This window comes from Aythya fuligula, chromosome 1 (genome assembly GCF_009819795.1).
Source record: "Aythya fuligula isolate bAytFul2 chromosome 1, bAytFul2.pri, whole genome shotgun sequence".
In the NCBI taxonomy this organism is placed as follows: domain Eukaryota; kingdom Metazoa; phylum Chordata; class Aves; order Anseriformes; family Anatidae; genus Aythya; species Aythya fuligula.
In genome coordinates, this window is record NC_045559.1 from 7,070,611 (window position 1) to 7,096,935 (window position 26,325).

The 26,325-nt window shown below is 43.6% G+C and overlaps 1 protein-coding gene across 3 annotated transcripts in view; it reads right to left on the bottom strand.

Annotated features, from left to right (window-relative positions):
• BEND7 (BEN domain containing 7) overlaps nucleotides 1–25,644 on the bottom strand; it is a 46,207-nt gene extending 20,563 nt beyond the window's left edge. For all 3 annotated transcript variants that reach the window (XM_032205935.1, XM_032205925.1, XM_032205945.1), the window contains exons 1-5: nucleotides 25,325–25,644; nucleotides 21,318–21,401; nucleotides 11,675–11,974; nucleotides 5,374–5,496; nucleotides 2,692–2,957 (exon numbers count right to left, since the gene is read on the bottom strand). In XM_032205935.1, coding sequence (XP_032061826.1) covers nucleotides 2,692–2,957; nucleotides 5,374–5,496; nucleotides 11,675–11,974; nucleotides 21,318–21,401; nucleotides 25,325–25,385 — 834 coding nt within the window. In that variant the 5' untranslated portion in view covers nucleotides 25,386–25,644. The remainder of the gene's footprint in view (nucleotides 1–2,691; nucleotides 2,958–5,373; nucleotides 5,497–11,674; nucleotides 11,975–21,317; nucleotides 21,402–25,324) is intronic.
• Between the last annotated feature and the right edge of the window lie 681 nt (nucleotides 25,645–26,325).

A 26,325-nucleotide genomic window follows, 5' to 3' on the forward strand; every position in this document is an offset into this window, starting at 1 on the left:
ATTAGAGTTAATCCTAGACGTTTCAGTAGGTCGTACTATTTAGATTAGAAATGATTAGATTATAAATGAAATCTCCTAACAGTAAAACAAACACAAGAAAATTTATCTAGTAACAGATCATTACGTTTAAAAAATGGGTTATCTGATTTGTGGGCCAGATTAAGGGTTGACCTCACTGAGCCAAATGCAGACTTTTTCCATCTCCATAAGCAGCAGTGTTTCATCTTAGCAAATCTCAACTAACTGCACTGGTTTGGGTCACGTAGCCCCATTTTTATATAAATGAAGCTGAAATCTTCATTTGAGATGTTGACAGCAAGCTGAACACAGCCAGCAGTGTGCCCTGGCAGCCAGGAGGGCCAACAGCACCCTGGGGTGCCACAGGCATGGCATGGCCAGCTGGGCAAGGGGAGGGATTGTCCTGCTCTGCTCTGCACTGGGGCGGCCTCACCTCGAGCTCTGTGTGTGGGTTTGGGTGCCACAGTATAAAAAGGACATAAAACTGTTAGAGAGTGCCCAAAGTGCTACAAAGATGGGGTAGTGTCTAGAGGACAAGACTGAGTGACTCAGGTCCCTTGGTGTGTTCAGCCCTGAGCAGAGCAGGCCGAGGGGAGGCCTCATGGCGGCCTGCAGCTCCCTCACGAGGGGAGCGGAGGGGCAGGTGCTGAGCTCTGCTCTCTGGGGACAGTGACAGGACCCGAGGGAACGGCATGGAGCTGGGACAGGGGAGGGTCAGGCTGGGGGTTAGGGAAAGGTTCTGCACCCAGAGGTGGTCGGGCACTGGGACAGGGTCCCCAGGACAGTGGGCACAGCACCAAGCCTGACAGAGTTCAAAAAGTGTTTGGACACCGCCCTCAGACACATGGGCTGGTTTTTGGGTGGTCCTGTGTGGAGTCAGGAGTTGGAGTCGATGATCTCTGGGGGTCCCTTCCAGCTCAGGGTGTTCTATGATTCTGTGATCGTCTTAAAGTTCAATAAATGTTGGAAAAATAACAGCGGCAGCAGCATTCGTGTATGACCCACAACGCATGCAATATTGTAAAGAGAATGCTAATTTATGGTGCAGTGTAAAATGTCTTTCAGTTTCTTTAAGCACTCAGACATGCTGGTTGTGAGCACGCTAGAGATGCTTAGGACTAAATAGAAAAACATAATACCACCATTCAGTCTGAAAGAAATGACTTTATTTAGCCTTTTCAAAATGTTTAAGGTCACATTTTATTTTCACTGTTAAATATATCTGTTTTCAGAACTCGACTGTTTTCTTTCCAAAGGCAAAACAAAATCAATTTGTTTGTCTTGGGGTTCTGGCTCTGTAAATGTATTCAAACAACTGCTGTGGCAAACGGGGGCCAAAGCACGGGAGGGCAGATGAAGATCTGATTTATGAACCACATGCTTTCTGTTCTTTTTTTAAGTTCAAATTGGCACCTACAAAGGATTGTGTCCAGCAATGAAACACATTCATAAGGCCAAATTAAATTCCATTGCAAGTACAAAACTGTTTTCAAAACTGTGTTTCAAACTGAAAAGAGTGCCACAAGTGAAGACAAATTACAAGCAGAAATCACGTATTGGAGCTAAATTACAAGTCCCTCCCCAAACACATTCCTTCAGACATTATTAAGCATCATACAACAAAAGCTTTGAAAAAGCATCAAACTAGTTACTTTATATCACCACACAGACTCTATGGCATGAGACTGCAATCTAATTAGTGGTGTGGCTTGCATCTATATAACTGAATTATCATGACTACTCTCTTTTATTATTAGTTCCCACTTTCAGAAAGGTAGAACATTATCTGCAGCATTGTTTTCATTTACGCTTATTGATACTGAATTTAATTATGTTTTTCTATCTCACAGTACTTAGGAAATTGGAAACTGCCTTCTCAAAATTAAAAATGTATTAGAGAAATTAATGATCAGTTTACTCATCAGTGAACTGTTCAGACTACATCTGTTTGGTCATTAAACAAAGCCAATCAGCCACCAGATTCATGTAATTTCTATCAATGCATACATGTTATGTGAATCAAGAAAATATGCTTACTGCCATTTTATATGTGACAAGTACATGTTTTAAAAGCAGCAAATTTGGGCCCCTTTAATCACAGGGACATCATCAACAGTGCCAAGGCCTTTATCTAGCAGCCACAGCAAGGAAGACTGAAGAACCCAATTCAAAGACAGGTATGAACTTTACGAAGGCGAGGAGCCCTCTGAGGTCAGCAGAACCAGCCAGGCATTCAGTGAAGCACATCTAGGCAGGATAAGGGCTTATGTGTGGACTACTTGAATTAATCAACAAATAACAGGGTTGTGAATCGTTATACACAGAGCACTTTCCACAGCTCCTGATCTCATGGTGGCTCTTGGCAACAGGACAGGTAAAGAAAAACAATTTTCCACTGCAAGCTCAGACAACAGGAAGCCTTGAATTCAAGACCAAACTTCATGTTCATGAAAGATGGAAAACAAAAAAAAAACAACAACAAAAAAAAAACCACCCAATTTTTTTTAATCAGCCCTCTCCATGTTGAACTCTACTGCCTCCATCAAATCTACCCAAGTCTTTCTTGTTTATTCTTGCAAGAAGAGGAAATCCATTTCAAGCTGACATGAGTACAGATTCTCCCAAATTAGCGCTTTAAACACATGTGATTCAATGTACTGAAATATAACTTACATCTGATGAAGTTGATTCAAGGATAATTCCAAATCCTGAAACAGGGGTTTCTGAATTTAGGGGAGGTTCAACTGCTTGCAGATTTGATCTTTCAGAGTTTACTGACAGCTTCTTTTCATTCTCTGCAGTGCTGGTTTTCTTATTCATGGTAATTGGTTCAACAGTTTTGAGGGGTAGTTTTTTCTTTTTATTCCTCTTTCTTGATATTGTCGACTTTTGTGCACAAATCAGAGGAACAGGAGGCTGCTGTCTGTTTTGAGTTCCAACTGAATGAAAAAAAAGTAATGAATTAAATTTATAGACAAAGAAACATGCATAACCACACAGACACACCATTAAACTACAGGCATACTGAACTCATCTTCTGGATAAATGGTACAGTTTTCAGTGCTGTTTGTGCATGTGGAACAGTTACATTTTATCACCTTTGCATAATTTTCCAATCTGTACAATGGGGATAATGACACTGAGCTCCACTATGAGGAATTTCAAGACATATCGATGAACAGTTTTTGGAAAATCAGGAATACGTGGCTCTTCCTCCTAGTGTCCACTGGGTGGTTAGTGACATAAAAGGCTCAAGCAACGATTAATTTGTATGCTCTTGAATGACTGAGAATCTCATTGTCTTTGAGCATCTTTTCTTGATAAAATAACACAAGAGCTAATGCAATTACAGTTATTTTTCTGAATGTAGTCACCAAGTTAATTAGCTCAGCAAGAACATTTCAAGTACCATTATGTCAAGAATGAGTGAAAACACTATTCAATAGTTTAATTTCTAGGAAAAAAAAACGAACCCCAAGTTGGATCAGTTTGTTTTGCTCATACACAGAAACTGACAGTTCATGTATTACATTTGAAACCCAAGAGACTGTATTTTATAATTATTGATATTTTGCATTTTCTAATATCCACTGTCATTTGTATAAATGAAGGCACCAATCCTGAACCCGTATCAACATGACCGAGTCCTCCAGCAGAACACCATGCAGATACAATGACTTGTATTAATACTTAATAAGATCAAGAGGAAAACCAAAAAAACCTACTAAAGTGCTAGACATCTATGTTTCACCACATGCAAATCAAGATCATTCAAGCTACAAGTAAACTACTAAGGGTTCTCACCTACAAAACTCAGGGAAAAAAAACAAACCTTCTGATACTGTTTATTAAATTATTTCTGTGGTATTTAATTTCTAGTAAGGACTCATAGTGCTCTAGTTTATAGTTTATCATTTAGACAGAAGGGTGCGTGAATACCAAAATAAGTGATTACACTTTCACATATACATTTGCATTTTCCATTTTTTCTTTTATCAACAAAAATACCAAACTTTTACTTTTTTCTCTGCAAAACCATTTTTTCCTATGCACGCCAGAAACTATGAACCTGGTCTTTTCATCAAGAGATTCACTAATTAACAAGGTTTTTATATTGTAAATACATAATGAATAAGAAATGTTCCTGCTATTGAGGAGCCAGCTCTTCTGGCATCAACTCCACAAGTAATTTTTAATCATGCACGTAATTTCAATAAAATCAGCACAACTGTGTAAAGAAATCCCTATCCCAGAAAATATTGTAAAACTGGGCCTTCGTGTACTTTGTAAATTGATGACTTTTTGAAAATCATTTTCATTTGCATCAAGAGATATTACAAAACCTGCCTGATCCTCCCCTTAGCTCACTGAAGCACTACACACTGTGGATACAAGGAGTTTAGTCAGCCCTTCACTCCACCCATATTTCAGGTAATTGCTCAATGCTCTCTTTTCTTACAGGGTTGTTAACCAGCTGCTGTAAGAAAAACCTCCATGGATCCACTCCCTATCGCTCACAATGGATGGGGAGCTCAGCTGAAAAATCTCCAATGCCTCCAACTCCTCATTAGTATTAACACCACCATTTATGAAGCACAGAGGCTGTGAGCTTCATGGCAGCCTACAATCACCCACCTAACTCCCAGCTGCCAGTCTCATTATCTCGCTGGCTCTAGTGCTCTTCTAGCTCTGCACTGTTCTGTTTCAGCTCCTAACCTAGCAGAAACCTAGTCCCCAAAGTCTTCCCCAGTGAACAGATTTCAGCTAGTTCAGCTAGTAGAAATAGCTTAGTACAGGAAATGGTAGACCAGGCTGAAGAAGGGTGGAGGCCACAAGACGCAGCAGCTAGCTCAGCTTAGGCTATTGCAGAACTGCAACTTGCAAGACCTTTGAATGAAGAAGTGCTATCCCGTAACTTTGGGTTGTCTTCCAAACTTGTTTTGGTTTTGTTTATCTTCCCTAAGATTAGTGGACTAGGTAATAACAGACAAAGTAGCATTTGGCACCTCTGAACAAATCCACACAAACCAGGGTTAGTGGTGGAGTATTAACCCACCTACTCATCTCCCACTAGTAGAGTGTCTAACCGCATTGTTATTTTTGTAATTCAGCTTCAAAAGGTTCTTACAAGTTCACATCCCACGTTACAGTAAAAGTAAAAATTACGCTTCCACAGAGCCTGTGAAAATTTGACTTTGAACAACGTGTCAAAACCCAACCAACCAACCAAAAAGAAACAGTCCAGGTTGCCCAGGTTTTGCTGAATGTCCAGATAGATTTCTGTCTTAACAGACTATTTTTCCTAACAAGAAGATGCTAGACATGGACACAGATGGATGGGACCAGTCTTTGTACCTGCTTGAATCTGCATCAATTTCCTCATGGTCTTGAGCTCTTGAAGGATAGCCTGTAGAGTTGACTGGCAATTGCACGTGCAGCAGCTTGGTCCAACTGATGAATTCACCATTGGGATTTCTCCTGAAAGAGAGAGGAAGGAAATACGTGAGAGGCGACAGAACCCCTACAAACCCATGCAAACAAAAAATACCAGCGGGATTCCGAAACTGTTATCACTACACCTGGTCGTGAAATTAGATCCAAAGCAAGAGAGCAAATCATTTTCAGCGTGGTCCCTTTTAAGAGGAAGAGGATGCTAAGTTTTACCCAATTACTAGCACGCGCAATTATATATAGTAAAGGATGCAATGGTACATGGGCTGGAGAAGACTGCTCGGAGCGTGAATACAATGCACTCCTCACAGCAGGGCTCTCTATTGTTAGGCTAGTTCATCTTGAATAACAATAGCACCAAACCTCATTATAAACACACTCACTTTATCACACACAAAAAAGCCCATCTCCCAGAGCAGCCTTACAAAGAATGAAGACAGGCTGCGTAATAAAGGTTTATACTGCACATTAAATGAGGGCCTACGGATGTTTAAACTGCTTGAATGTTACATGCGATTCTTTGCCACACGAAGAATTGAGAATGAAAATAAAATCCTCTATTCAGAGAATGAGACACGCACACAAAGAAAAAAAAAAGAAACAACAAACCAAAACAAAATGGAAAAAAAAAAAAAAAACAGAATAGAAAAAAAATCACCAGCAAGAAAAGCTTTCAGATTTCCTCCTCTGTTTGCTAGCGTGGAATTGTTTTCTGGGGCATGTTTTCCAGCACTCTGACCTATGGGATGGGTTTTCCATAGTTTCTCCTTGAAGATTAATATAGTAGTTCAACAGATTACCCTTTTCTAGTAATTCTTACTACTGTTTAACTAAATTCACATACTTTGCAAATGCTGTTGTTACCTGCCTTGCCTTCCGAGAGTTCGGCACCGTAGGTCTTGAATTAGGCTGTAAGAGTTCAGAGTTCTCCAGCTTTACCTGAACAGTTACATCCCGTGCTTTAGTTTAAAATACTATATGCTTTAATATTGCCAATAAAAAATACAAAATCCAACCAAACACCTAGCAGCGCCTGCTTGCAGCTGAGGCCAGATGGAACACACCTCCCTTCGTTTCAGAAGGCGCTCGGTGTCATTTAAATTGATGGCTGTTTTACTGCTCATCAAAGCATGCAAGAGGAGGGATGCTCATTTTGTGAAGACACACACAAATGGATCTAACAAAAATCATCTCCCTTGGTGTCACATGCGGTGGACTTCAGAGAGCGTGTTTCCCTTTTTCTTCCATATCCTGACAGTTATCAGGTGCCCTTTTATCATTACTTAGCTAAAGCGAACATAAGCAACTCATTTAATCTTCGCTCGTAAACCCTTCCATTTTTCATTATTACTTTTGCTTTCCTCTGAAGCCAAACGGGTTTATTAATACCTTTCTGGGTTTGGTTTGCATTCTTTTCATCAGGGCTCCACTGAGGTCAGACTCACGCACATCCTCTGACTTCAACCCTCATTTTCAATGGCTGAAAATCTGGCCACTGCTAGGCTGATCCCACCCTTTCTTAGTTCTTCCAACGTGCCCCTCATTCCTCAAAATTCCCTTCCCAGGTACTTATTCCTTGTCCCATTCAGTCTGTCAGACCTTACGTGTCATTTATCAGACTTAAGAAAGCCAGTGCTTTTTTCTCCCAGAGGTGAGTTACTTCCAAAGCTAAACTGACACGTCACTTAAAGGTTGCTCGTGTCTTCTGGGTACCACTCTCCTCCTTTCCTCACCTGTTTTGATTGTCCCCACTACTGCAAATTTAGTAATCCACGGACAACAAAATGCATGGACAAGAACCGTTCACACTGCATTAGGATAAATGGAGCATTTTAAGAATCTCTGAGAATCTAATAAATGTGAATGTAATGGTTCCGCCGGCTTTTCTTCTTCAAGGTTACAGCTGTAACTATAACAACTTCTAAAAGTAAAAAGCAATCTGGAAAACAGGCTGAGAGCCTCATATTAAAACAAAACCAGATTACTGACTCAGCACAACCCTGCCTAGTTTGAAATCATCCTTCCTTTGTACCCTGTCTACTCACACTGAAAGCTCCTTGGGGCATGGATAGGATTTTATATTTTCAATGGTCCATAACATGTTTAGCTCATTGTAACAAGTACATAGGAGGAAAAAAAAATAATGTTATCTTTGGCTTTGCAGATTACTCAGAATCCCTGAACTTGGCTCCACCAACATCCTTTCACCTATTTGTTAATGTAGGCTTTTAAAGCAGATGTGAGGTTCACGACTACTTTCAAATTTAACAGCACCAGCTGAGCTCTGCACTCTTCAGTAGGACACGCACGTACTGCAGAAAGGGACTATCAGCATCTCAGAAACACGGGGGCCCAGAAAATTAGGAGATTTTTATTAATAAGAGAAATACTTAGTACGGAAATCCTCGTTATTCCTTCCTCCAGGCTTGTCCGGTGCTTCCTCTCTTCTCTGCTGAGACTAACAAGTTCCTTAGGGTAAGTTCCTTGGGATAAGGCCCAGCCTCCTTCCTCATCAAAACCCAGTCCTTTAGCAGGCCTCTGGAAATGATATCTGAAAAGCCTACAGTGGGAGACGGGGCTGGTGGCTTTTGTTGTCTTCTTAACAAAGACACTGCGTTGTGCTGAATTACGTGTAAAAATTGGACAAAGCCAATTCTATCAGTAAATACCTGTCCGTCTTCCCTGTTGCAATATAATACAACCCTAATGAAAGCACGCAGGCACTCAGCCTCCTGATGGAAAACCAAAGGGTCTATTTTCCCATTGAGGCATGGGGGATTTACATTATAATCCCCATTAGCATTGATAGAAATTACCCATGTAAATCTACCATAGGTACTGGAAATGGGAAAAAAAAGAGACCACCAATATTTCAAATCAAAGCAGGGTTCTACTGACTTCATACATATTCATGAGGGTTTTTTATTTTATTCCTATCCTCACTCTTCTGATCAGTCACTGTTTTGTAAGAAACATCTTATAGAGTGTTCTCAGTCATTGTTCCAAGCACTATCTTTATCATTTTTAGAGGACAAAAGCAACCCTTTTCAACTTGTTATAAATCAATTTTTAATTTTAAAAAGAGAACAGACTTTTTATTTTTATGAAGGAGTCTTTAAAGAGCCATCTCCCTCTCTTTTTGGAAGCTAGCCAGCATGTGAATTTGATACTAGCTCGTATGATTGAGGGAAGACACAAATACATTACACAAACACTGCTTCCCCTGTGTGAGCCGCAAGTAGCCCAGGACAGCAGTCCTCGGAGCTGGATCTGCTGAGAGTAAATTCAATCGGGGCAAAATTACTACACAAGCTTATATTTGAAAAACCATGCAAGTGAAATCCATTGCAAACAGTCTCGGTGTAAACAAACAAAAAAAGAAATCCAGCTGCTGCATCACTACTGGATTTCCTTCACAACTCAAGAAATGAAACTGAAATATTTTAGCCAGACACCGAGTTTGTTGATTCTAGGTGGACAGGCATGCTTATCACTGCTTATGGCCCCAAGAGGGGGCCACTAAAATCAAAAATCCACTAAAATCAGTGGGTCACAGGTGTCTACCTGACACCCTGACTTGTAGAGCTGCCACCTTAGGTCCAGCTTGGAAGAAATCACTTTGCTTTTCAAGTATGTTCCTCTTCTTCCCTCTCTTGCAGCAATTTCTCATCTCTCCACATTACCCCTTTTCTCTGTCTTTGCCAATACCTTTTTTTTTCACACCTGTCTTCTACATACCAGTATCTATTAAACATTTATTCCAGCCTTCCTTTGAACAACCTTTAGCTTGCAAGCTGTTAACCATACTAGTTAGATGGATTCAGATGTTCATTACTTGCAAACCTGAGTAACTCAGGCAGCCTGCAATGTGTATCTGCCAGACCCTGGCTTCCCATACAGTATCTGATGGTTGAACCTGATGATATTAGAGGTCTTTTCCAACCTAAATGATTGTATGGTTTTATCTATCCAGTGGACAGAAGCAGTTTCTGGACTCAAAGCGCCAGCTATATGTGCCTGGACATCTCCCCAGTCATGACCTAAGCCTAACAGCCCTAAATAATAATCTTACTTTCTGTCTGAGCAGTTTTGTTCATGACTTTAAACACTTAAGTAAATCCCAAGAAATAGCTTCTCCCTGGATGTTAACCAGCATTAAAAGGACTTTGTCTATCCTTCAAATAATGTGTAAAACACTGAACTAGATACTTGGGTTCCCAATGCAAGGGATGGGAGGGAATTAGGGACATTAGAATAGCTCCCCAAAAAGAGCTGTGTGCTAGCTGAGAAGCTTCAGAACATGCCTGCAGCAAGAAATGCCTCAGCAGCTTTCTTTTTGCAGAGATCGGGCACCAGAGCCCCAGCAGCAGGGCTGCCCAGCAGGATCCCAACCACCCTGCTGCGGGCAGACACCCCTCACCTTGCCCTCAAAGACCTGGGCAGGTTGCTTGGCGAAGGTGACCAGAGGAGAGGGCCCACACCCAGCTTTATGTAATAGCCTAGAGATTGCATTCCTTTCTGCAGCAGAGCAGCTGCAAAGGGAGGGGTGGAAGGTGCCTCCACCCAAGCTCCCTTGGTGCACTGCCCCGAGAGATGGGAGATTTGGGCACCCAACCTGCCGAGCTCGCTGTCTCAGAGACCCTGCTAACCTGTACGTCATCATAAATCAGAGAAAAAAAATATATCTTTCCTCCTGTGGAAAGCTAAAAAGCTGACATTTTCTTGCAGATGGGGCCAAATCTTGTCGATGTGGTTTAGCTCACCTGCTGAATCAGACCCCTAAGGGGATATGGGTGCTGCTCCACCTACTTGCTGGATCCGGGAACTAGGCACCTAAGCTGTGCAGGCTCGGGCACTCCCGTGCATGCTGAGAACTGTCCCTGCAGGTGCCCAGGGACTCTCAGGCCAAGGAGGGAGATGTGTAATGAAATTCAGGTCCTGCCACACTTAGAGGGCTGCTACGGTGGGATTTTGAGAACATAGTTTTAGACTTGAATGCAAAATCCAATCAAGCATCTGCTTTCCCCTCTCCCCTGGATCTGCTTCCAAGTTAGTAGGCATCTTAAAAGAAAAACCACCACTATTTAATAAATATTATAAAGCAAACCGACCTAGCATGGCTTACTGCAACATCTTTCTCCACGTCACCCAGCACATCTATGTGAAGCATTATCTGTACAGAGACACAGTCAGTCCTGTGAATTCTGAGACTGCATGCCTTTTAGCGTGGGGATATTAATTCCTAAAGGACACTACTGAGAATAATAACAATACTTTTCTTTTTTTTTTTTTTGGTATGTTACAAGCAACGAGAACGTGTGCCTTTAGATAAGGACTAACAACAGATGCCCCTCTAGGGAAAACATGAATACCTTCAGAACCAACTGGAAATTGAAAATTGATAGCGTTTTCAGATTCAATCTGACCATTTTTTTTTATTTTCTAGATGTTCGCACCTCAATATGAAAACTTTTCTAAGCGTAGGGCTTAATATCAGGAGAAAAGCCTTAATTTCCTTTCCTTTTCTTAAAGAAGTCCTTCAAGAATTTGGTAGTAAAACCTTCTTCCTCTGGGAGTGAAAACTAAGAGAAATACATTTAAGAGGCACAACCCATCCACTTTTCTGTCAGATCAGGATAGACCACAGCCTAAGGACTTGCTATTCACAGGTAGACTCCATCCTCTCTCTTCTCCAGTGGGCCTAATCAGAATAAAACCCTAGGGCTCCGGTGGGGTTTTGCACCTGAAGTTCAGTGGCCAGTTATGTCTGATCCCATCACTTTATGGAAGTCAGCAGAATCCTGCTCCACAAGTGGTGTCACAACTGAACTCCATTACTCACTGCAGAGAGGAGTGGTACCAGTTGACATTTAATTAGCTATGAATTCAACAACAATGGCAAAAGCTGTTTTAATAAGTACCGTAAAGGATTTAAGCCTATATAACAGAATTGAGTAATTCTCGTCCTATCACCAGGAATCCATTTTAAAAGCTAAGACAGATGGTAGCAGAATGCACTGTGCCCACTTTCGCACCTTTTCAAAGTGATAACTATGTGCTCATTTTGTAGACTCTGAACTATAACTGATTTCAGCGCCGTGGTACAATAAATCATCAGAACAAAGGCAGATATTCAGTACAGTACAAGGAAAAAAAAAAAAAGAGAGAAAAAAGCACTATTTTCAGTATCTAATGTAGATCATACCATTGGATGTCACGGCTCGCGTTTGATTTTGGAACGTTTTGGATCGGGTTCCGTATTGCCCTGAAAAATGGCTGGCTTGGGGTGATAATTCGTTCCACGCACCACTCTGGGAAGGATGAAGGCTCGCTTGGGACTCTGCAGGGGGATTCAGGCGCTGGGCCCAGGCTAAGTCTAAATCCTGGGGCTCCTCCTTCAGTTTTTCTCCTTCTTTGCCAACTCGCTGATAGATTCTTCCAGTGCTGTCATTCAGTAATCTTCTCATCCCTGTAATTTGTTTTTTAATTTCCCGGCTTTCATCTCCTAATGAAAACAGAGCCACAGTTATCACTGTAAATTAGCAAAAACGGTAATGGGTTGAGATTAGTGATTTTAGATGCCAATATGAGTTCCTAGCTGTTGGAGGACACAAATAAATAAATAAAAGAGAGAAAGAAAAGACACGGCTGAGCAGTAGTTGGTACACACCAGGCTCTGCTTTAACGCAGCTGAAGCTGAGGTCTCACATGGTTAAAAGACCTGCTGAACTTGGCTTTCCTGACGCCCTTTCCAAGGCTTTGATGAGCAAGATTATTTCTCTCCAGAAGGAAATAATAATAGCTGGAGCAGTTGCAAATAATCTATCCTTTTAAGAGACTGATCCCATTCAGGCATTGACATCAGCGGATATTTTCCGAGGATAGCCTAAGGAAGCAGACCTTTGTAGAGCAGTTTGCTGTACGCTTAAGGACAGATTTTACAAAGGAAATAAAAAAATCAACACAAAAAAACACCACACCCTAACACAGAGTAACACTGCATCTATTGATTTTAATAAACAGGATCAGTTCCTCACTCCACAGAATTTAATAATGCTGGATTATCGGGGAATAAATTAAAAAAGCAGCTAATGTGTGTCTAACCATACACAGCCTAACTGCTGGGTGTCCTAGAGCGTAGATTAGGAAAACAAAATGAAAATACACACAAGAAAAATGGGACTGCTTCAAATAAATCCAGGGCATTTAAATAATAACAATTACATACTTTAATACTCCTGGCACCGTTTAAGTATTAATTTTATGTAGGAAACTGCTGATTGCACACTGAATATATATGTTTGGGGCAGATAGCAGCTATTTTGCTCGTTAAAGCATACATTACATTTCGCTGGTAATAAGGACGTGTTCATAACCACTTCTGAAATAAGAAGCTTCTATTTTTTATTTTTTATTTGCTGGTAATAGAAAAATCAAACACCCTAAGCAAATGGAATAACAAAGATCAAGAAACTGATGAATTAGTAGTTCTCTTTTCTCTTTATAGTATACTTCATACAGTAATAATTGGGATGCTGAATTCAATTTCCATTCCTGCTTCCCAAAGCAAACTTATTTTGGAAAAGCAGGAATAGAGAAGAGATTTCAGCAAACACAAACACAAAAATAAAACCTCTCCAAAACCCAAACCTAGCGTGCACTGGCTCTGGTTCAACAAGGTATTCGAAAGTGTGCTAATGCCAGGCATTTGAACCGTTTTCTCAATTCAACAGCACCATTTTTAGGTGCCGAAACCAGGGAGTTAAAGAAGTGGCACCTCCCTCCCCAGCACCCTGCACGAGCCAAGCTCCACGTGCTGGGATGCCAGCAAGCCCAGTGCACCCAGGGATGCTCAGGCCGTGGCCAGGGAGCAGAGCAGAGCTGAGCTGAGCGATCAGACCGAGCCTGGGCTGAACCCCAGAGCATCTCCAGCCCACTCCAACCAGGAAAAGAGCTTTTTTTTTTTTTTTTTTTGCAAGAAAGCTTCCAGCCCCAGCTCCAAAACCACCCGGCAGCCCCGTGCGTAACGGCATCTCCGCTCCAGCCGAAGTGTTGAGGCAAGCCACCTGCAAGGAAGCTCGACGTTACGTTTCATCTTGCTGTTTTGTCTACAGATTTATGCGCGGGTGATTTAATTAACAAATTACGCTCCTTGGACCCGAGCCAGCCAGGGGCCGACTGTTTGCAGTTCCCAGCCTCGCTGGGAACCGGGAGGCCCCCGAGTACCGCGGGACTGCGGTTATCGAAGCGCTCGGATCCGGGCGCTGGAGGCTGCCTTTCGTGCCCACATCTCAGCTCCCAACGCTTCCACGGCACGACAGCACCAAAGGATCCCTTCCCATCGCACCACTCAGCACCATGCAGTGCTCTTGGGGCTTTACGTTACCCACTCGTGTCAGTGTTTAATAGCAAAATGTACCTAAACATCAAAAAAGCTTCCCACCCACCTCCTCCTATCGGGCTTACTGACTGCTTGCTCCGCTGCTGGTCAGGTGACACGTTGTTGGAAAGATTAAATTTCCCTTACCCAATTACATCAAATATTTATGTTAATTGAGCTTATTCAGCCCTGATTCTGGTTGCATGTTCCTTTTTATAGAGGTCTTCCTATATAATGATGTGAGCACGCTTATCTCCAAAGAGAAAAATCCCTACATTTATATCACAGCACATCCTGAAATTTCAGCAACTCCTACCTAAGTGTAGCTTTGCATTTACCCAGATCCCTAATTAAACTGGGGAGATTTCCCATTTATGAACTTTTTTCATAATATGTTTTAATAACATGAACTTTTTCCAAAAATATGTTGTCTTTGGAAGGAAGGTCCTTGAAAACACACCCTGAAGATTAGGTCAAGCCTACAGCGTGCAAGTTTACAACAACTCATCCACCCACCCAACCCAGTCATGACGTTTCCATCTTTTTATGGCTTTTAATTTGTGACTGCCCAGCCGCAGTCTTCTCAGCCCTAGTGGATGTTACACTGCCTGCCTGAATGTGTGGGCTGCTGCAGGAACAGATTTAAGTTCTTGCTCCCCAGTTATCTCATCTGGCTATTAGCTCTAGAGCCCAGCGATAGCGCTCTGCTATCAGCTATTCCACTGCTGATGATCTTCACAGATCATAATTAGGTAATTTAAAAAATAAAATGAAAAAAAAAAAAAAAAAGGGAAAAACCAAACAGCTCAAGCTGCTATGTCCTACGGAAGAGCCAGCCTTCCTTTCCAAATGCTGAACTGGATAATTAAGAAAAAAAGAAGTTTGCTGCTGCGTTACCTGTCTGTGATAAGCCTCCTGAGAGGCTCCTTAGCTGCTGAGGACTGGGAGGAGCAGTGTTTGCAACACACATCCCAGCCCATCTGCCAGGATCCAGCCTCTCTTCCCCTCTTCTGGGCTTCTGAAGCACCACTGCTGTGGTGCAGCCTTCCCCTGCGAGCCGTGTGGGTACATACCCGAGAAGGCAGCCAGGTTTCGCCTCTCAGATTGCCCGTGTAATCCCCTTGGGTTTATCTGAAACCACTGAATTCACTTGCAAATTACCGTTCAAAACAGATAGGCATGGCAAGTGACAGCCCTGTTTAGGAGCTTGCATGGGAAAATAAGAGTGGTAGCAGAAATGTATTAGCAATGCTTTTAATAACTGTTATAGTCATTTCTATGATCGCCTCTTATATATAATTTATTTTTTCCACATGGCTTGACTGTAATCTTATAGAACAACAAAGGACAAAACAAAACCTTCTCATAGATTCTACATCAAATATTCATAAAAAGTGATTTCCCCCCAAATTACTCTCAATCTCCTTCCCTACTGCAGGTATGCACAGTGTTAACACACTCACACTTACATACTGCTTTGAAAGGTGTAAGAATGTTAAAAATATCAAACGCACAGGTCTAAAACATAAACGTCCAGCTAGGAACTGGCATCCACATGCTCAGCGTGCCACCAGCTGAAGTAACACAGCTGCTAACCATTTTAGTTAATAAAGTATCACTGATAATTCATTAATTCTCTGCCTCTGGATGCTTGAGCATTTTTTCCCTGTTATGCTTATTGAACTCAATACAAATATGGCTCACTGCCTACAAGCAGGTTATTAGACTTTTCCAAATAATTTGTCAAATACTATCACAGCGCTACAACGAGCGATAAAGCGACACGCAGCCATACCCATTCGTTAAAACATTAATTACATATTTGGTTGCCACTTCTTTTATACTGCAATGTAATTAATGCATATCTCTCGAAGTGTATATATGAATGAGTTAAGGTTGGATAATGGACTGTATAATGTTTTTCTTTTCCCCTTTTGACTTATGTAAACGAGTAACTGTAATGTTCTCTTGGCCTGATATTTTGCAATTAATTTCATTATTTTTAGCATTTATGGGAAATGTTTTGGGAAGTATTCGTAGCTGACTTAATAAAGTCAGGTTTTCTATGAATTAGTGTCTCTTCCTGCTGTGCTTTGGCAGATAAAACTCCTAAGGAAATTTTCCCTGCTTGGCTATATAAACAAGACTTTTATCTCTATCAGGCTGCCTCCTGCAAGACCTTTGTATCTCCGATTTCTGCCTTTGTGTCAAACTAGGCTGGAACTGGTGAATGAGTTCAGAAGTTATCAAGAGCCTAGGAAATGCAGCAAAAGACACTGAGAAAAATACACACGAGGTGACAACATTGGTCCAGTTTGCAAGGAAACGAAACTGCAGAGGAGAGAAAAATGCTGAAGTCGATGCATGGCTTGCAAGCTTTGAGGGCTCAGAAAAAAATTGCGACAGAGCACGCAGGTTATATAATCAAAGTTATTAAATGCCAGTTTATTAGCCACCACTTGAGCGGTGCTCCTCCTGGAACGGGGCCAGCAAAAGTCAGCTGCTTGTGTTTGAAGAACTTGTAAGGGCTAATTCGGTGTACTGCAGGGAACTGGGGAGGTGCACGCATGCACCACACGCACCTTCAGTGTGCAGTCAGGCTGAACTGACCAAAACACCGCTGTGAACATTACGTGGTGCTCAAGGAAAGAGCAACAGGTAACCTAGGAGGGAGTTAGGCAACCCTTCTCTGCAAAAACTACACCTTCATCATGCCCTAACTTTCAAAACTTTGCTATTTTTGGCATTATTGTACTATTTGGGGCTCCTGAAATTGAAAATTGCCAAGCCCAACGCGAGGAAAATAAAGGAGCCGTGTGCCTCTTTCCTTATCAGATCAAAGGTTTCCTAAAGCGAATGGAAAGTTGTTGTGACTGCTCCGTGGATAAGCTGAATTGAGCAACTGTGGAGCTAAACCGATGGGATAAGCACTCATTTCTCAAACGAGTGATCCCCAGCCTTCGCTGGCATGTACGAACTGATGCTGAACAAGTAACACAGGCAACAACACGCTTTGCAAATTAAAAGCTTCAAACCCAAGTCAACGGGGAGCGCGGCGGTCACGAACAATGTCAGCGGGTCACACGAGCACCATGAGTTATGAGCCTGGGACTTTTACTACCCCTAGAAAATCTATCAGGATATTGAAGCCGTCTTAGATGAGGCATCTTACCAGCACTCTGAAATGATGCTTGAAAGCAAGACCCAAAAAATTAACAGACATCACCAACACTCCCATATGAGCACAGCAACCTGCAGAATCAAAGCCAGGGGCAGACCTGGAGACCACTGTGAATCTGGAGGGCTGTTTCCTTGGAAGAGGAGGTGGCCACAGCAACAAAATAACTCTTCGGAAGAGCCTGGTAAAACAGTTTCAGAAACACCCAGTAGGATCAGACACTGAAGTTGCAGACTTCAGGCCACACTGGGTCAACTAAATCACTCAGGAAACTGCAAGTGAGCAACTGTTTCTACATTTATATGCTAACAGGGTCATAGAATTAAAAAAAAAAAAAAAAGTGCAACAATGTCTTCTTGGAAATGCCCCGTGTCAAGATCATGCTTCAGCCCCAAAAGGGAAATGCTTGGCAAAGTTATTTTACTGATCTGTGTTCTCAAATGATCTTTTTTGCAGCCTTAATAATAGCAGCTATTACTGCAACATCCATACTTGGGATGTAATTCTATTAAAAGTACCAAGTAACTTCACAGACTTGCGTTAAGTCAACTTTCTCCTCTCCGAATAAATTGCAAAGGGTATTATTTCTGGGACAGAATAAATTCTTGGAATTAGTGAGTAACTTATGCATCATTCCCTGCTCCAAGAACCCATTATTTATTTTATCATGACACGCTAACGTTATTAATCTGCTGCCTTCCATTTCAGCAACGTGAATCGCTGTAAAATGCAGAGACACCTGCATTACAGTGCATTTCAGCTCCCCTTTATATCAGTCATAAACATCTCTGGTTTGGACATCTCTCCAAAACAAATGCTCCGAGCACACTGCACGCAGCATTCGATTTTATGAAACTATAAAAGTTCTTCACTGTTAATTACACAGACAAATGTCTCATCACACATTTGGTTACCAGGATAATATAATTAGTTTTCTGCATTAACCTTTCAAACATAGAGCCTGAATTTCAAGTTGAAAGCATTGTAAAAACACTCGGTCTGGAGGTATATTTTTTTTTCTGCTTTTTTTTTTTTTGTGTGTGTGTGTTGATAATAAAATATTATGACTGGGGGGAACAAAAAAAAAAAAAAAAAAAAAGAAAGTGGTATATACAAAAGATATTTTTACAGACAAGCTGGCTTTAACTGGTGTTGTCCACAAACCCTGTGTTGCACGGTCCCTGCATGGGCTTGTGTTCCCAAGCCTGGGCTAGCAGCCTTGACAGCACATTAATGCTGATACCTGCTAAAAGCTGCAGACAGGGCTGTCTTAAATCTCGATCACATTCAAGGTTTAAGCACTTCACTCTGGGCTGTGTCCTGCTTTTCAGAGGGAGCACTCTCCTGATATTAGATATCCCAGCCCTTTCCTTCAAAACAAAACAGGAGCCAGCCCTCACCTGCGAAAGGCAGCAGCAGCAAGAGATTCGCCCGGAATTTTGCAAAGGCTGCGCTCGGTGCATCCTTTGTCTGGGAAGCTGCAAATTGCCATTTATCATCTTATCAGAGGAAGGGATTAGAAAAGACATCGGGGTGATCTCCCGCGAACTCAGCTGCTGCAACACACGTGCAAACTTCCTAAGCTAACGAGGCTCCATTTAAAAAGCACTGGGGCTGTGTGCCCTTGCACCCAACAGAAGTTGCTTCCACACTACCACACTTCTCTCGTGCTGAAGCTTCCTCCAGTTCACAGCCCACGTGTACACAAAAACCCATTTTGTGCTGATGCAAAAAATAAAAATAAATAAAAATCCAAGTTCAACAGGTCTTTTCTGACACTTGATCCCAACAACGCATTAAATGCTTAATCATTTAGCCCAGAATCTCCCTTCTCGTCTGTGCATCCCTTGACCAAAACATCCGCACATCTTATTCCCAAGCTTCACTGCTTCACTTGTAAGATGACATTAACATTTCCCCTTTCCTGCAGTAAATAGTTTCGCTGACATATCTTAACATCCATTTACATACTAAAGGCTGCAGCACATTGTGGTTTTAACAGCTGTAGTCATCCCACGGATCAGTCAAAAGACCTAAATCAAAGAACAAACTTGACTCTAAACCAAGGACCCGAGCACTCGATGGAGTGATTATCTAATTTTGGCACAGAACATTGAAATTAAGCGAAGCAGGGATTACAACCTTATTAGGGGACAGGACAACGAGCCGGGGGAAGCATCGTTCTCCCATCCTCCCTGAAGTACAATGAAAAATTATGGCATGCAGCTTGCAGTTCTCAAAAGGGAAGCTGGAATGCCAAATGCCGCTCATCCCATCTCTCTGCTGGAAGGTGGGAGCTCAATTTTCAAGTGCTTTCAGCCAAGTTCAGTTCCCAGCACTGCTTCTCCTACATCTCAGACCACCTCCTTTGTCATTAAGAAGCTGGACACTGGCGTGAGGACAAAGCAGAGAGGGTGATGTGAGCTCTGAGCAACCCACCGAACCCAGCTCCCACAGGAAGAAGAATTCCTCATCTGCAGATCCTGCACAGTCATAAATCATGGGTTTTGTCAAAATTAACATGCTTTGAGGAAATCAGGCCGTCTCTAGAAAATAGGGTCTTCCTTCTTTTCACAGCAACTGAAGGTGGGCTGCAATTCTGGACTTCAACACCTTGAAGGAAGTCCCTTGGTGGGACTAGTTGGTAAGGACTAAATGCTGACGTGCTCCTGCTGCAGGTGAACTTGATGCCAGAGCACATTCAGAAGCTGGTCGTAATAAAGAAATCAACCAAGCAAACCAAAAGCAACAAAACCAAACAAGAAGCAGGTAACAAGCCTGCCCTCAGAAGACAAAGCAGCCCTCAAAAGGCAACGCAACCAGACCAAAAATCAATTGGTCTGAGTCACGGCACAAATGTCAAAGCACAAACTCCTGCACAGTCCTAGAAGCACCCTGGCTTAGGCAGCTAGACGCCTAACTCCTGACAAAGCCTTATTCTGATTTGGGGTTGAAGAGAAAACATTCGTGATAAATCTCTAGTGCGGTTCAACCCCAAAGTGCTTACACAACGCAGAATCCAAACACAAAGCTTAGCAGCCTCCTTCACGCTCCCTGGAAATAGGCGAAGAGATGAAGTATTTGCTCACAACCCTAACGGTGAGAAGCTGAGAAGGGAATTTAACCCAGCTCTCCCCCCTGTGTAAATATTCTAATCAGCAGAAGACTCCACGCTGCCCAAGACGCCCCCTTTCCTCTTCCACTTGCTGTTGACCTCCAGGGAAGGCTATGGCACAATCAATTTAGCAGACGAAAGCATTTTACCTGCAGCTTGATTTCAGGTGCTGCTTCTCGTGCTCAGGACTAGCGCTTCTCACCGGCTCTAGGGGGCAACACACACAGACTCCAGAAACCTTAAATCACCTCCACGCAAACACTGAGGTTCCCGGCACAGCTGGGGAAAGGCAGACACCTCCAGATTTCCTGCTGTGAAGGCACCTGCTTTCTCCAAAGCCTGAGCAAGGTGACCAAGAGCTTGCTTTACACACTAAGAGTCATTACTGTAAGTCAAAACCTCGCCTTAATTCTTGTGATTTTGGCCCACTGTCCTTTTTTGCAAAAGGTTTCAGCACCCAGAAGAGGTCCTGGATGAGACAGAAGGGGGCTGGGAGCAGGAAGAGAAGCAGTCTACAGAAGAGTTACAAAGGACATCAAGCACACAGGCAAGAAGGATAAAGGTTCACCGATAACTAGTCCTATCAGGCTATGGTATACACCACGCTGCAGACTATACATTACTTCTCTGTTTTCTTTACACATTTTTAACTGTTGATTTAATTTAATTTAATTTTTCCCATGGCAGGATTAGCAGGCAGGCTACAGAGGTGAAAGGACATTACATTAAGACAGCACATTAATCCTCTATCCCACCCAAGGCAGAAGCAAAACCAAACAAATAGCAGCTTCCTGGAAATTGAATTTCTGTTATCCAGATGTCAAAGATGTAATACCCCAATTACACAAACTATTGCCAGCGAAGCATGCCAGAGAATATGCAATGTAAATGGGGTGAGCAGAGAGCTGCAAAACTGCAGAGTCAGCATCTGGCTCTCTGAGTGAGTGATAATTAGCACTGTGTGTAGACACTAATAAACATTTATGTCTGAAATTACAACTTTTAGCAGTGTTAATAAAGGATATATTGGCAATTCGTGGAATAAAAGGGTCTTGAAAAGAACGTCATATTAAACAATGGCAGGCACTTCCCATGCTTGCAGAGAGATTTTTTTCCTCCCTAATTGCAAATGGCCACGCTATGTTGCTCTGAAATTAATCAACACAAGCACATACCTAAAAAAACGGGTTGTGTTTCTTTGGTCTCCCCATTAACATCATTGCTGTAGTCAGAGATCTTATATATCTCATGATGGTAATCTGGAATGAAAAACGATAAAAAAAATTAGAACTCAAGTGATCTGGAAAAAATGAACACCGAACACATTGCTACAGTTTTACTACATAATTTATCAATATATCTGCAGTTTATTTCATGTACATCGAATTAACCACAGAAAATGCGCTCTGTATCAGCACCTCCTAAAAAGAAAAAAAAAAAAGGGGGGAAAAAAACACACAAAAACAACTTTGCTCACACTGGAGAGGCTTAGCTAAAATATTTCACAGATTTTAGGGAATAGCCATGCCTGCCCTAAATTACTGTGTTCATTTTCACAGCAAATTATCCCACCAGATGCCAATTATCTGGCTTCTTGCTTTACAGATGGAAAGCAGATTTATAATGAAAACTTCACCTTCCCAGAGACAGGGAGAAACTTTCAAACTTTGCCTTGACAAGAAGACCAGTGACGTACACTAGGGCTGCACCTTGCAGCTCTGCTGACTTATCTTGAGGTCACTGGCCCCTGAGTTCTGAGGAAAGGAGGCTCAGGGACACCTTAGGGTATTCACTTACAGAAACTAACGTCCATGCGAGATGACCCTAAAAATAAACACTGGCATCTTTTATTCACAGATCTGACAGGACACGCACGGAAAATTGAATTTCTGTTTCAAACGAAAGAGTATTTTCTGTGGAGGTCTCTGCTGTAATCACAGGCATGTGTTGAGCAGAAAAACAGTCCTGTTTACACGTGTGTACAGAGGGAATAGTAATTACAAGAGGGAAAACAACAACAACAAAAAACCAACTATCTAAGGGCAGCTCTCCTGGATTCTATTTCTGACTCTGCTACTGGCACACACTTTGTCCTTAGGCAAGTCACTCAAGACTGAACAATATATTCAGTGTCTTGAAATAGCTGCCTCATCACCTAACTCCTGTAATGCTGAAGCCCTCCCAGCCAGCTCAGTTACTCCCTCTGAAAACTGGTTCTTATGTTTACCTGCCTCGCAAGAAGTCAGGTGGAGATTAACTCCTGGAAGAGCACTCGGAGGGATTCAATTAAAAGGCACAAGAGGACCTGAATGGCACCACAGGCAACTCCTCCTCTCAAGAGGAACACACCTGCCTTGCTGACAAAACAATCAGCTACGGAATTATAAAGGTCTCCTATAAGCCAAGCTTCTTTGTTACTATTGTTTATTTGTACAGCATGACTGTCTTAACGGCACAAGAGGAGGAACTACCCAGTAAGTAAACCAGAATCAAGCTTAATACGGCCCTACAAAAGAAAGAAAAGGGCCTGGAAAGAAATGTCAGCATGGTAGGGAAGAAAAAAAAAATAAAAAGGAAGGTAGCGAGGTCAGGAGTGAAGTGCTAACCAAAGAGGTAGCATTGGGGTTTTGCGTGTCACTCCGAGGGAGTGAAACATATGGGCTGCCTGACGTGTACTGGGTAAAGGTGAAGTCTGAGCCACAGCATCGAGGAAGTAAAGGTCCCTTCCGCGAGGCTAAAAATACAGAATTTATGCGAGCTGCGCTCCGTGCCCATTAGCTTTTCTCCACATTTTCATCCTCCAGGAGAGCTGCTAGGAGTGAGCACGTGGAAACTCGGAACTAAATAACTCACAGATTTGCAGTCCTTAGGTATATAGATTGCATGGGGTTGCTTCTCTAGCACTTCCCTGTGCTCGTCCAGCCGGGCACAACGCTCTCCTGATCTACAGCTGCTGCCTGGAAGTCACCGCGTTGCACCTCAGAGGTGGCTGCATTTTAGTGCAGGCAGGGACCTTCCTTTCAGTCTGAAAGGAACTGATTGTGCTGCTAAGGTGCTCTGAAGTTTTTTTTGGGGCGGAATAAGCGTTGTACATGTCACTGACAGGCTGTGCATTACAAACAGATCGACCCAGCGTACCATTTTCTCTTTGGTTTCCTTCTTCTGCCTCAGATGTCACAGTCCAGGCGCTGTGAAATCCATATCAATTTCACAACAGTAAACACTAAACTGTGACATTACTGAATGACTCCAGCAAGAGGCAAAGGCCAATTACAAGAGACAACTATTTATACATAATTATCTTCATAATCAACTGTGATAGAAAGAGGGTACGTGAGAGCAGACTCACATGCAGAATGTGATTTTTATCTTCTCTGCTCTCAAAGTGCAAAGACATATTTTCTCCCAGGATGTGCTTTCAGTGTAGCTTGCTATTTGAATTCCTACATCCAAAAGGAGACAGCAGATAAAATAAGAAATGCTAATAATTAACCCTCATAAATGACTTTATCCAACGAGGTTAAATAGATCGCTTTATACATGGAGAAATATTTAATCCAGTTATGGAGTGGCGACCGACAATTTGCAGAATATTGACACGTTTTTGACAGCGCACACATTTTTACGGCTCTATTAGGAGAAAAATAAAACCCAGGCTTTGATTTCAGTTTTGCTTGTCCACATGTTTCACTTTCAAGCCCCACGCTCCAGCCCTGCACGAGCTGCCTGAGAGGCGACTGTGAGCATCAGATGCTAAGAAACCCCACAAACCAAACCTGTCCTTTAGAGAAATGAAAGCCCTCCATGGGTTGATCTCCAAGCTGATGCTGGCGTTTAAGAAACCTTGGATAAATTTCAGCAAGTCTGACCAGTCTCTCTCCCCCTAGTTTGGGGACGGGGGTAGGTGCAGCGCTCCAGATCCTCCTGCACTGTTTAAGCAGTAATTATTTACTCTTCCTACCAGGCAAGTTCATTTCCAGCTTCACATTTCTCTGCTTCTAATCTGATTTTGCTGCACGCCTACGAAGACACCAGCCTTCATCCAGCAAGCCCTGGAAGTCGCCCTCCACCCCCCTGTCCCTAAGTGTGACATTACCCCACAGCAGCCACCTGCCCTCAACTTGGCATGCAGGACACACGCAGCATTTCAGGGAGATATTGCAGCCCGAGACTTCCAGACACAAAAGGGGAAAAAATATATATATATATAAAAATAGTAATAATACATGAAATCAATCAGGGCAAGAGATCTAATCAGCTGAAGGAGCAATACCCAGCCCAAATGAAACCCTAGGGCTGGGAAGTCCACCTGTTAAAATGCCTACCAGCAGCTGTGTCATTTTTTTTTTTTTTTAAATAACACACAGGACTGAGGGCTGTGCTCCTTCCCCGACATGAATCCAAATATTTTCCCGGTGATCCCTTTTAAAATCCCCTCTTTTCCAAAAAGCAAACACACGCCGAGCGAACAAGTTGCATGCCAGCGATTCCTCCTCGCCCACGTACAATTCGTTACCTGCGTGGATTTTAAGCAAGCAGCCTCTGTGAGGCTTTTCTCTGGAATACGTGTGTGTAACGCAGTCCAGAGGAGGAAGAGAAGAAAAAAAAAAAAAAACACCACACACAACAAATCCACAGGAGTTGCATGCTAAAAAGCTCCGGCGCTGCTCAAGTGTCATCGTTCTGCTAAATTCTCCATTTCACCTTTTTCTCCCTCCCTCACCCATGGGGGGATTTACACCGAAACGCGATCCAACTTTATTCTGTAGGAGATCTGCCTGGAAAAAACAAACAGGTCCACCTTCGGAGGTGTCTTTTTATTTATTTAAAGCAACGTGTAAAATATACCCGTAAATAGCCTCTGGTTGTGCGTGCAAGAAGTGAGAGAGGGGGGAAAAATAAAGAAGGGGGGGGGGGGAGATAACAAAATAACGCCAGAAAATAAAGAGCTGCAACGCCTCGGGGAGTTGGAGGAGACGATTCCGGAGTTAAATAATAAATACGAGGAGGGAGAGACATGACAGAGGTGGAGGAAAGGGAGCACACACACATTTCATAACATCCTGCTCGCCTCCCGGGGAAGCCAGCCCCGTTTATGTAAAAGTCTTCTCTGAGGCGCAAACAAACAAACAGCACAAAGCCGCCCCCCCCCCCCCCCCCATCCACCCCTCCCCACTTTTACCTTGATTTATCAGTTTAAAGCTTTGGGATTTCCTGCTTCTCTTCCTCTCGGTAAACTCCATGGTGCGGCCAAGGGGGGGGTAGGGGAAGGATAGAAAGGGAAGGAGAAAAGGGGATGAGAGGAGCGAGCAGGGCGGCCGCGCAGCGGGGAGCCAGCAGCCGAGACCAAGGTCCGTCTCTTTAATCAGCAAAATAAACGCAGCCTGGCAGATTTCGGCTCCCACTGCAAATAAAGGCAGCCGGGACAAGTTGGCTCCGGCCCCCTAAAGGCGCCGCCCGCCCTCCCTGGCCGCCCCAAACTTTGAGGGGAAAGCGGGGTGCGGCGAGAAGAAGGTGGAAAAGGGGATGGGGGGGGGGGGGGGGGAGGACGGCCGAGCCCGGGGCGATGCCGGGCAGCGCCGCCGCCGCCTCCCCCGCTGGCTGCGAAGGGCGGCCCGCAATGGCTCGATGGCACCGGGACCCCGCTGCCACCTGCTGGGGGGAAGGCGGCGAGCCCCGGCGTGGCGGTGCTGGAGGCGGAGGAGCCGGCTCCTGAAGCCGGCCAGCAGCCCCACGCCACCCCGGGGACGCGGCCCCAGAGCTCCGGAGCCCCCGCGGCGAGCCGGGCTGGGCGCCGTGAGGGGGGCTGGAGGGAGAGGGGCTGAGAGGGCAGCGCCATTTTGTGGCCCCCCTGCCGCCTTCCCCTCCCTCCTCCCTTCCAGCCTCTTGCTGGCTCCCTCTGCCGTGCCCCGGCGCTGCTACACGGCCCTCGGAGCCCCGATGGCTTCCCTCAAAGCGCCCGGGGGTGCTGAGGGGGTTCTCGGGGTGGTCCCGGCTCCCCGCCGTGGGGTGGCTCGGTGTGAGGGAGCGGCGGCCCTTCTGGCAGGGAGCACTCCTGCCAGCCCCCTAAAGGGCTGTGGGTGGTTTTTGGGGTGCAGCAGAGGCTGGAGGTGACCCCAAGCTGGGGACGGGGAGGGTGGGGAGCGGCGCGCCAACCTTGGGCTTGGCGGCGGTGGAGCTGCC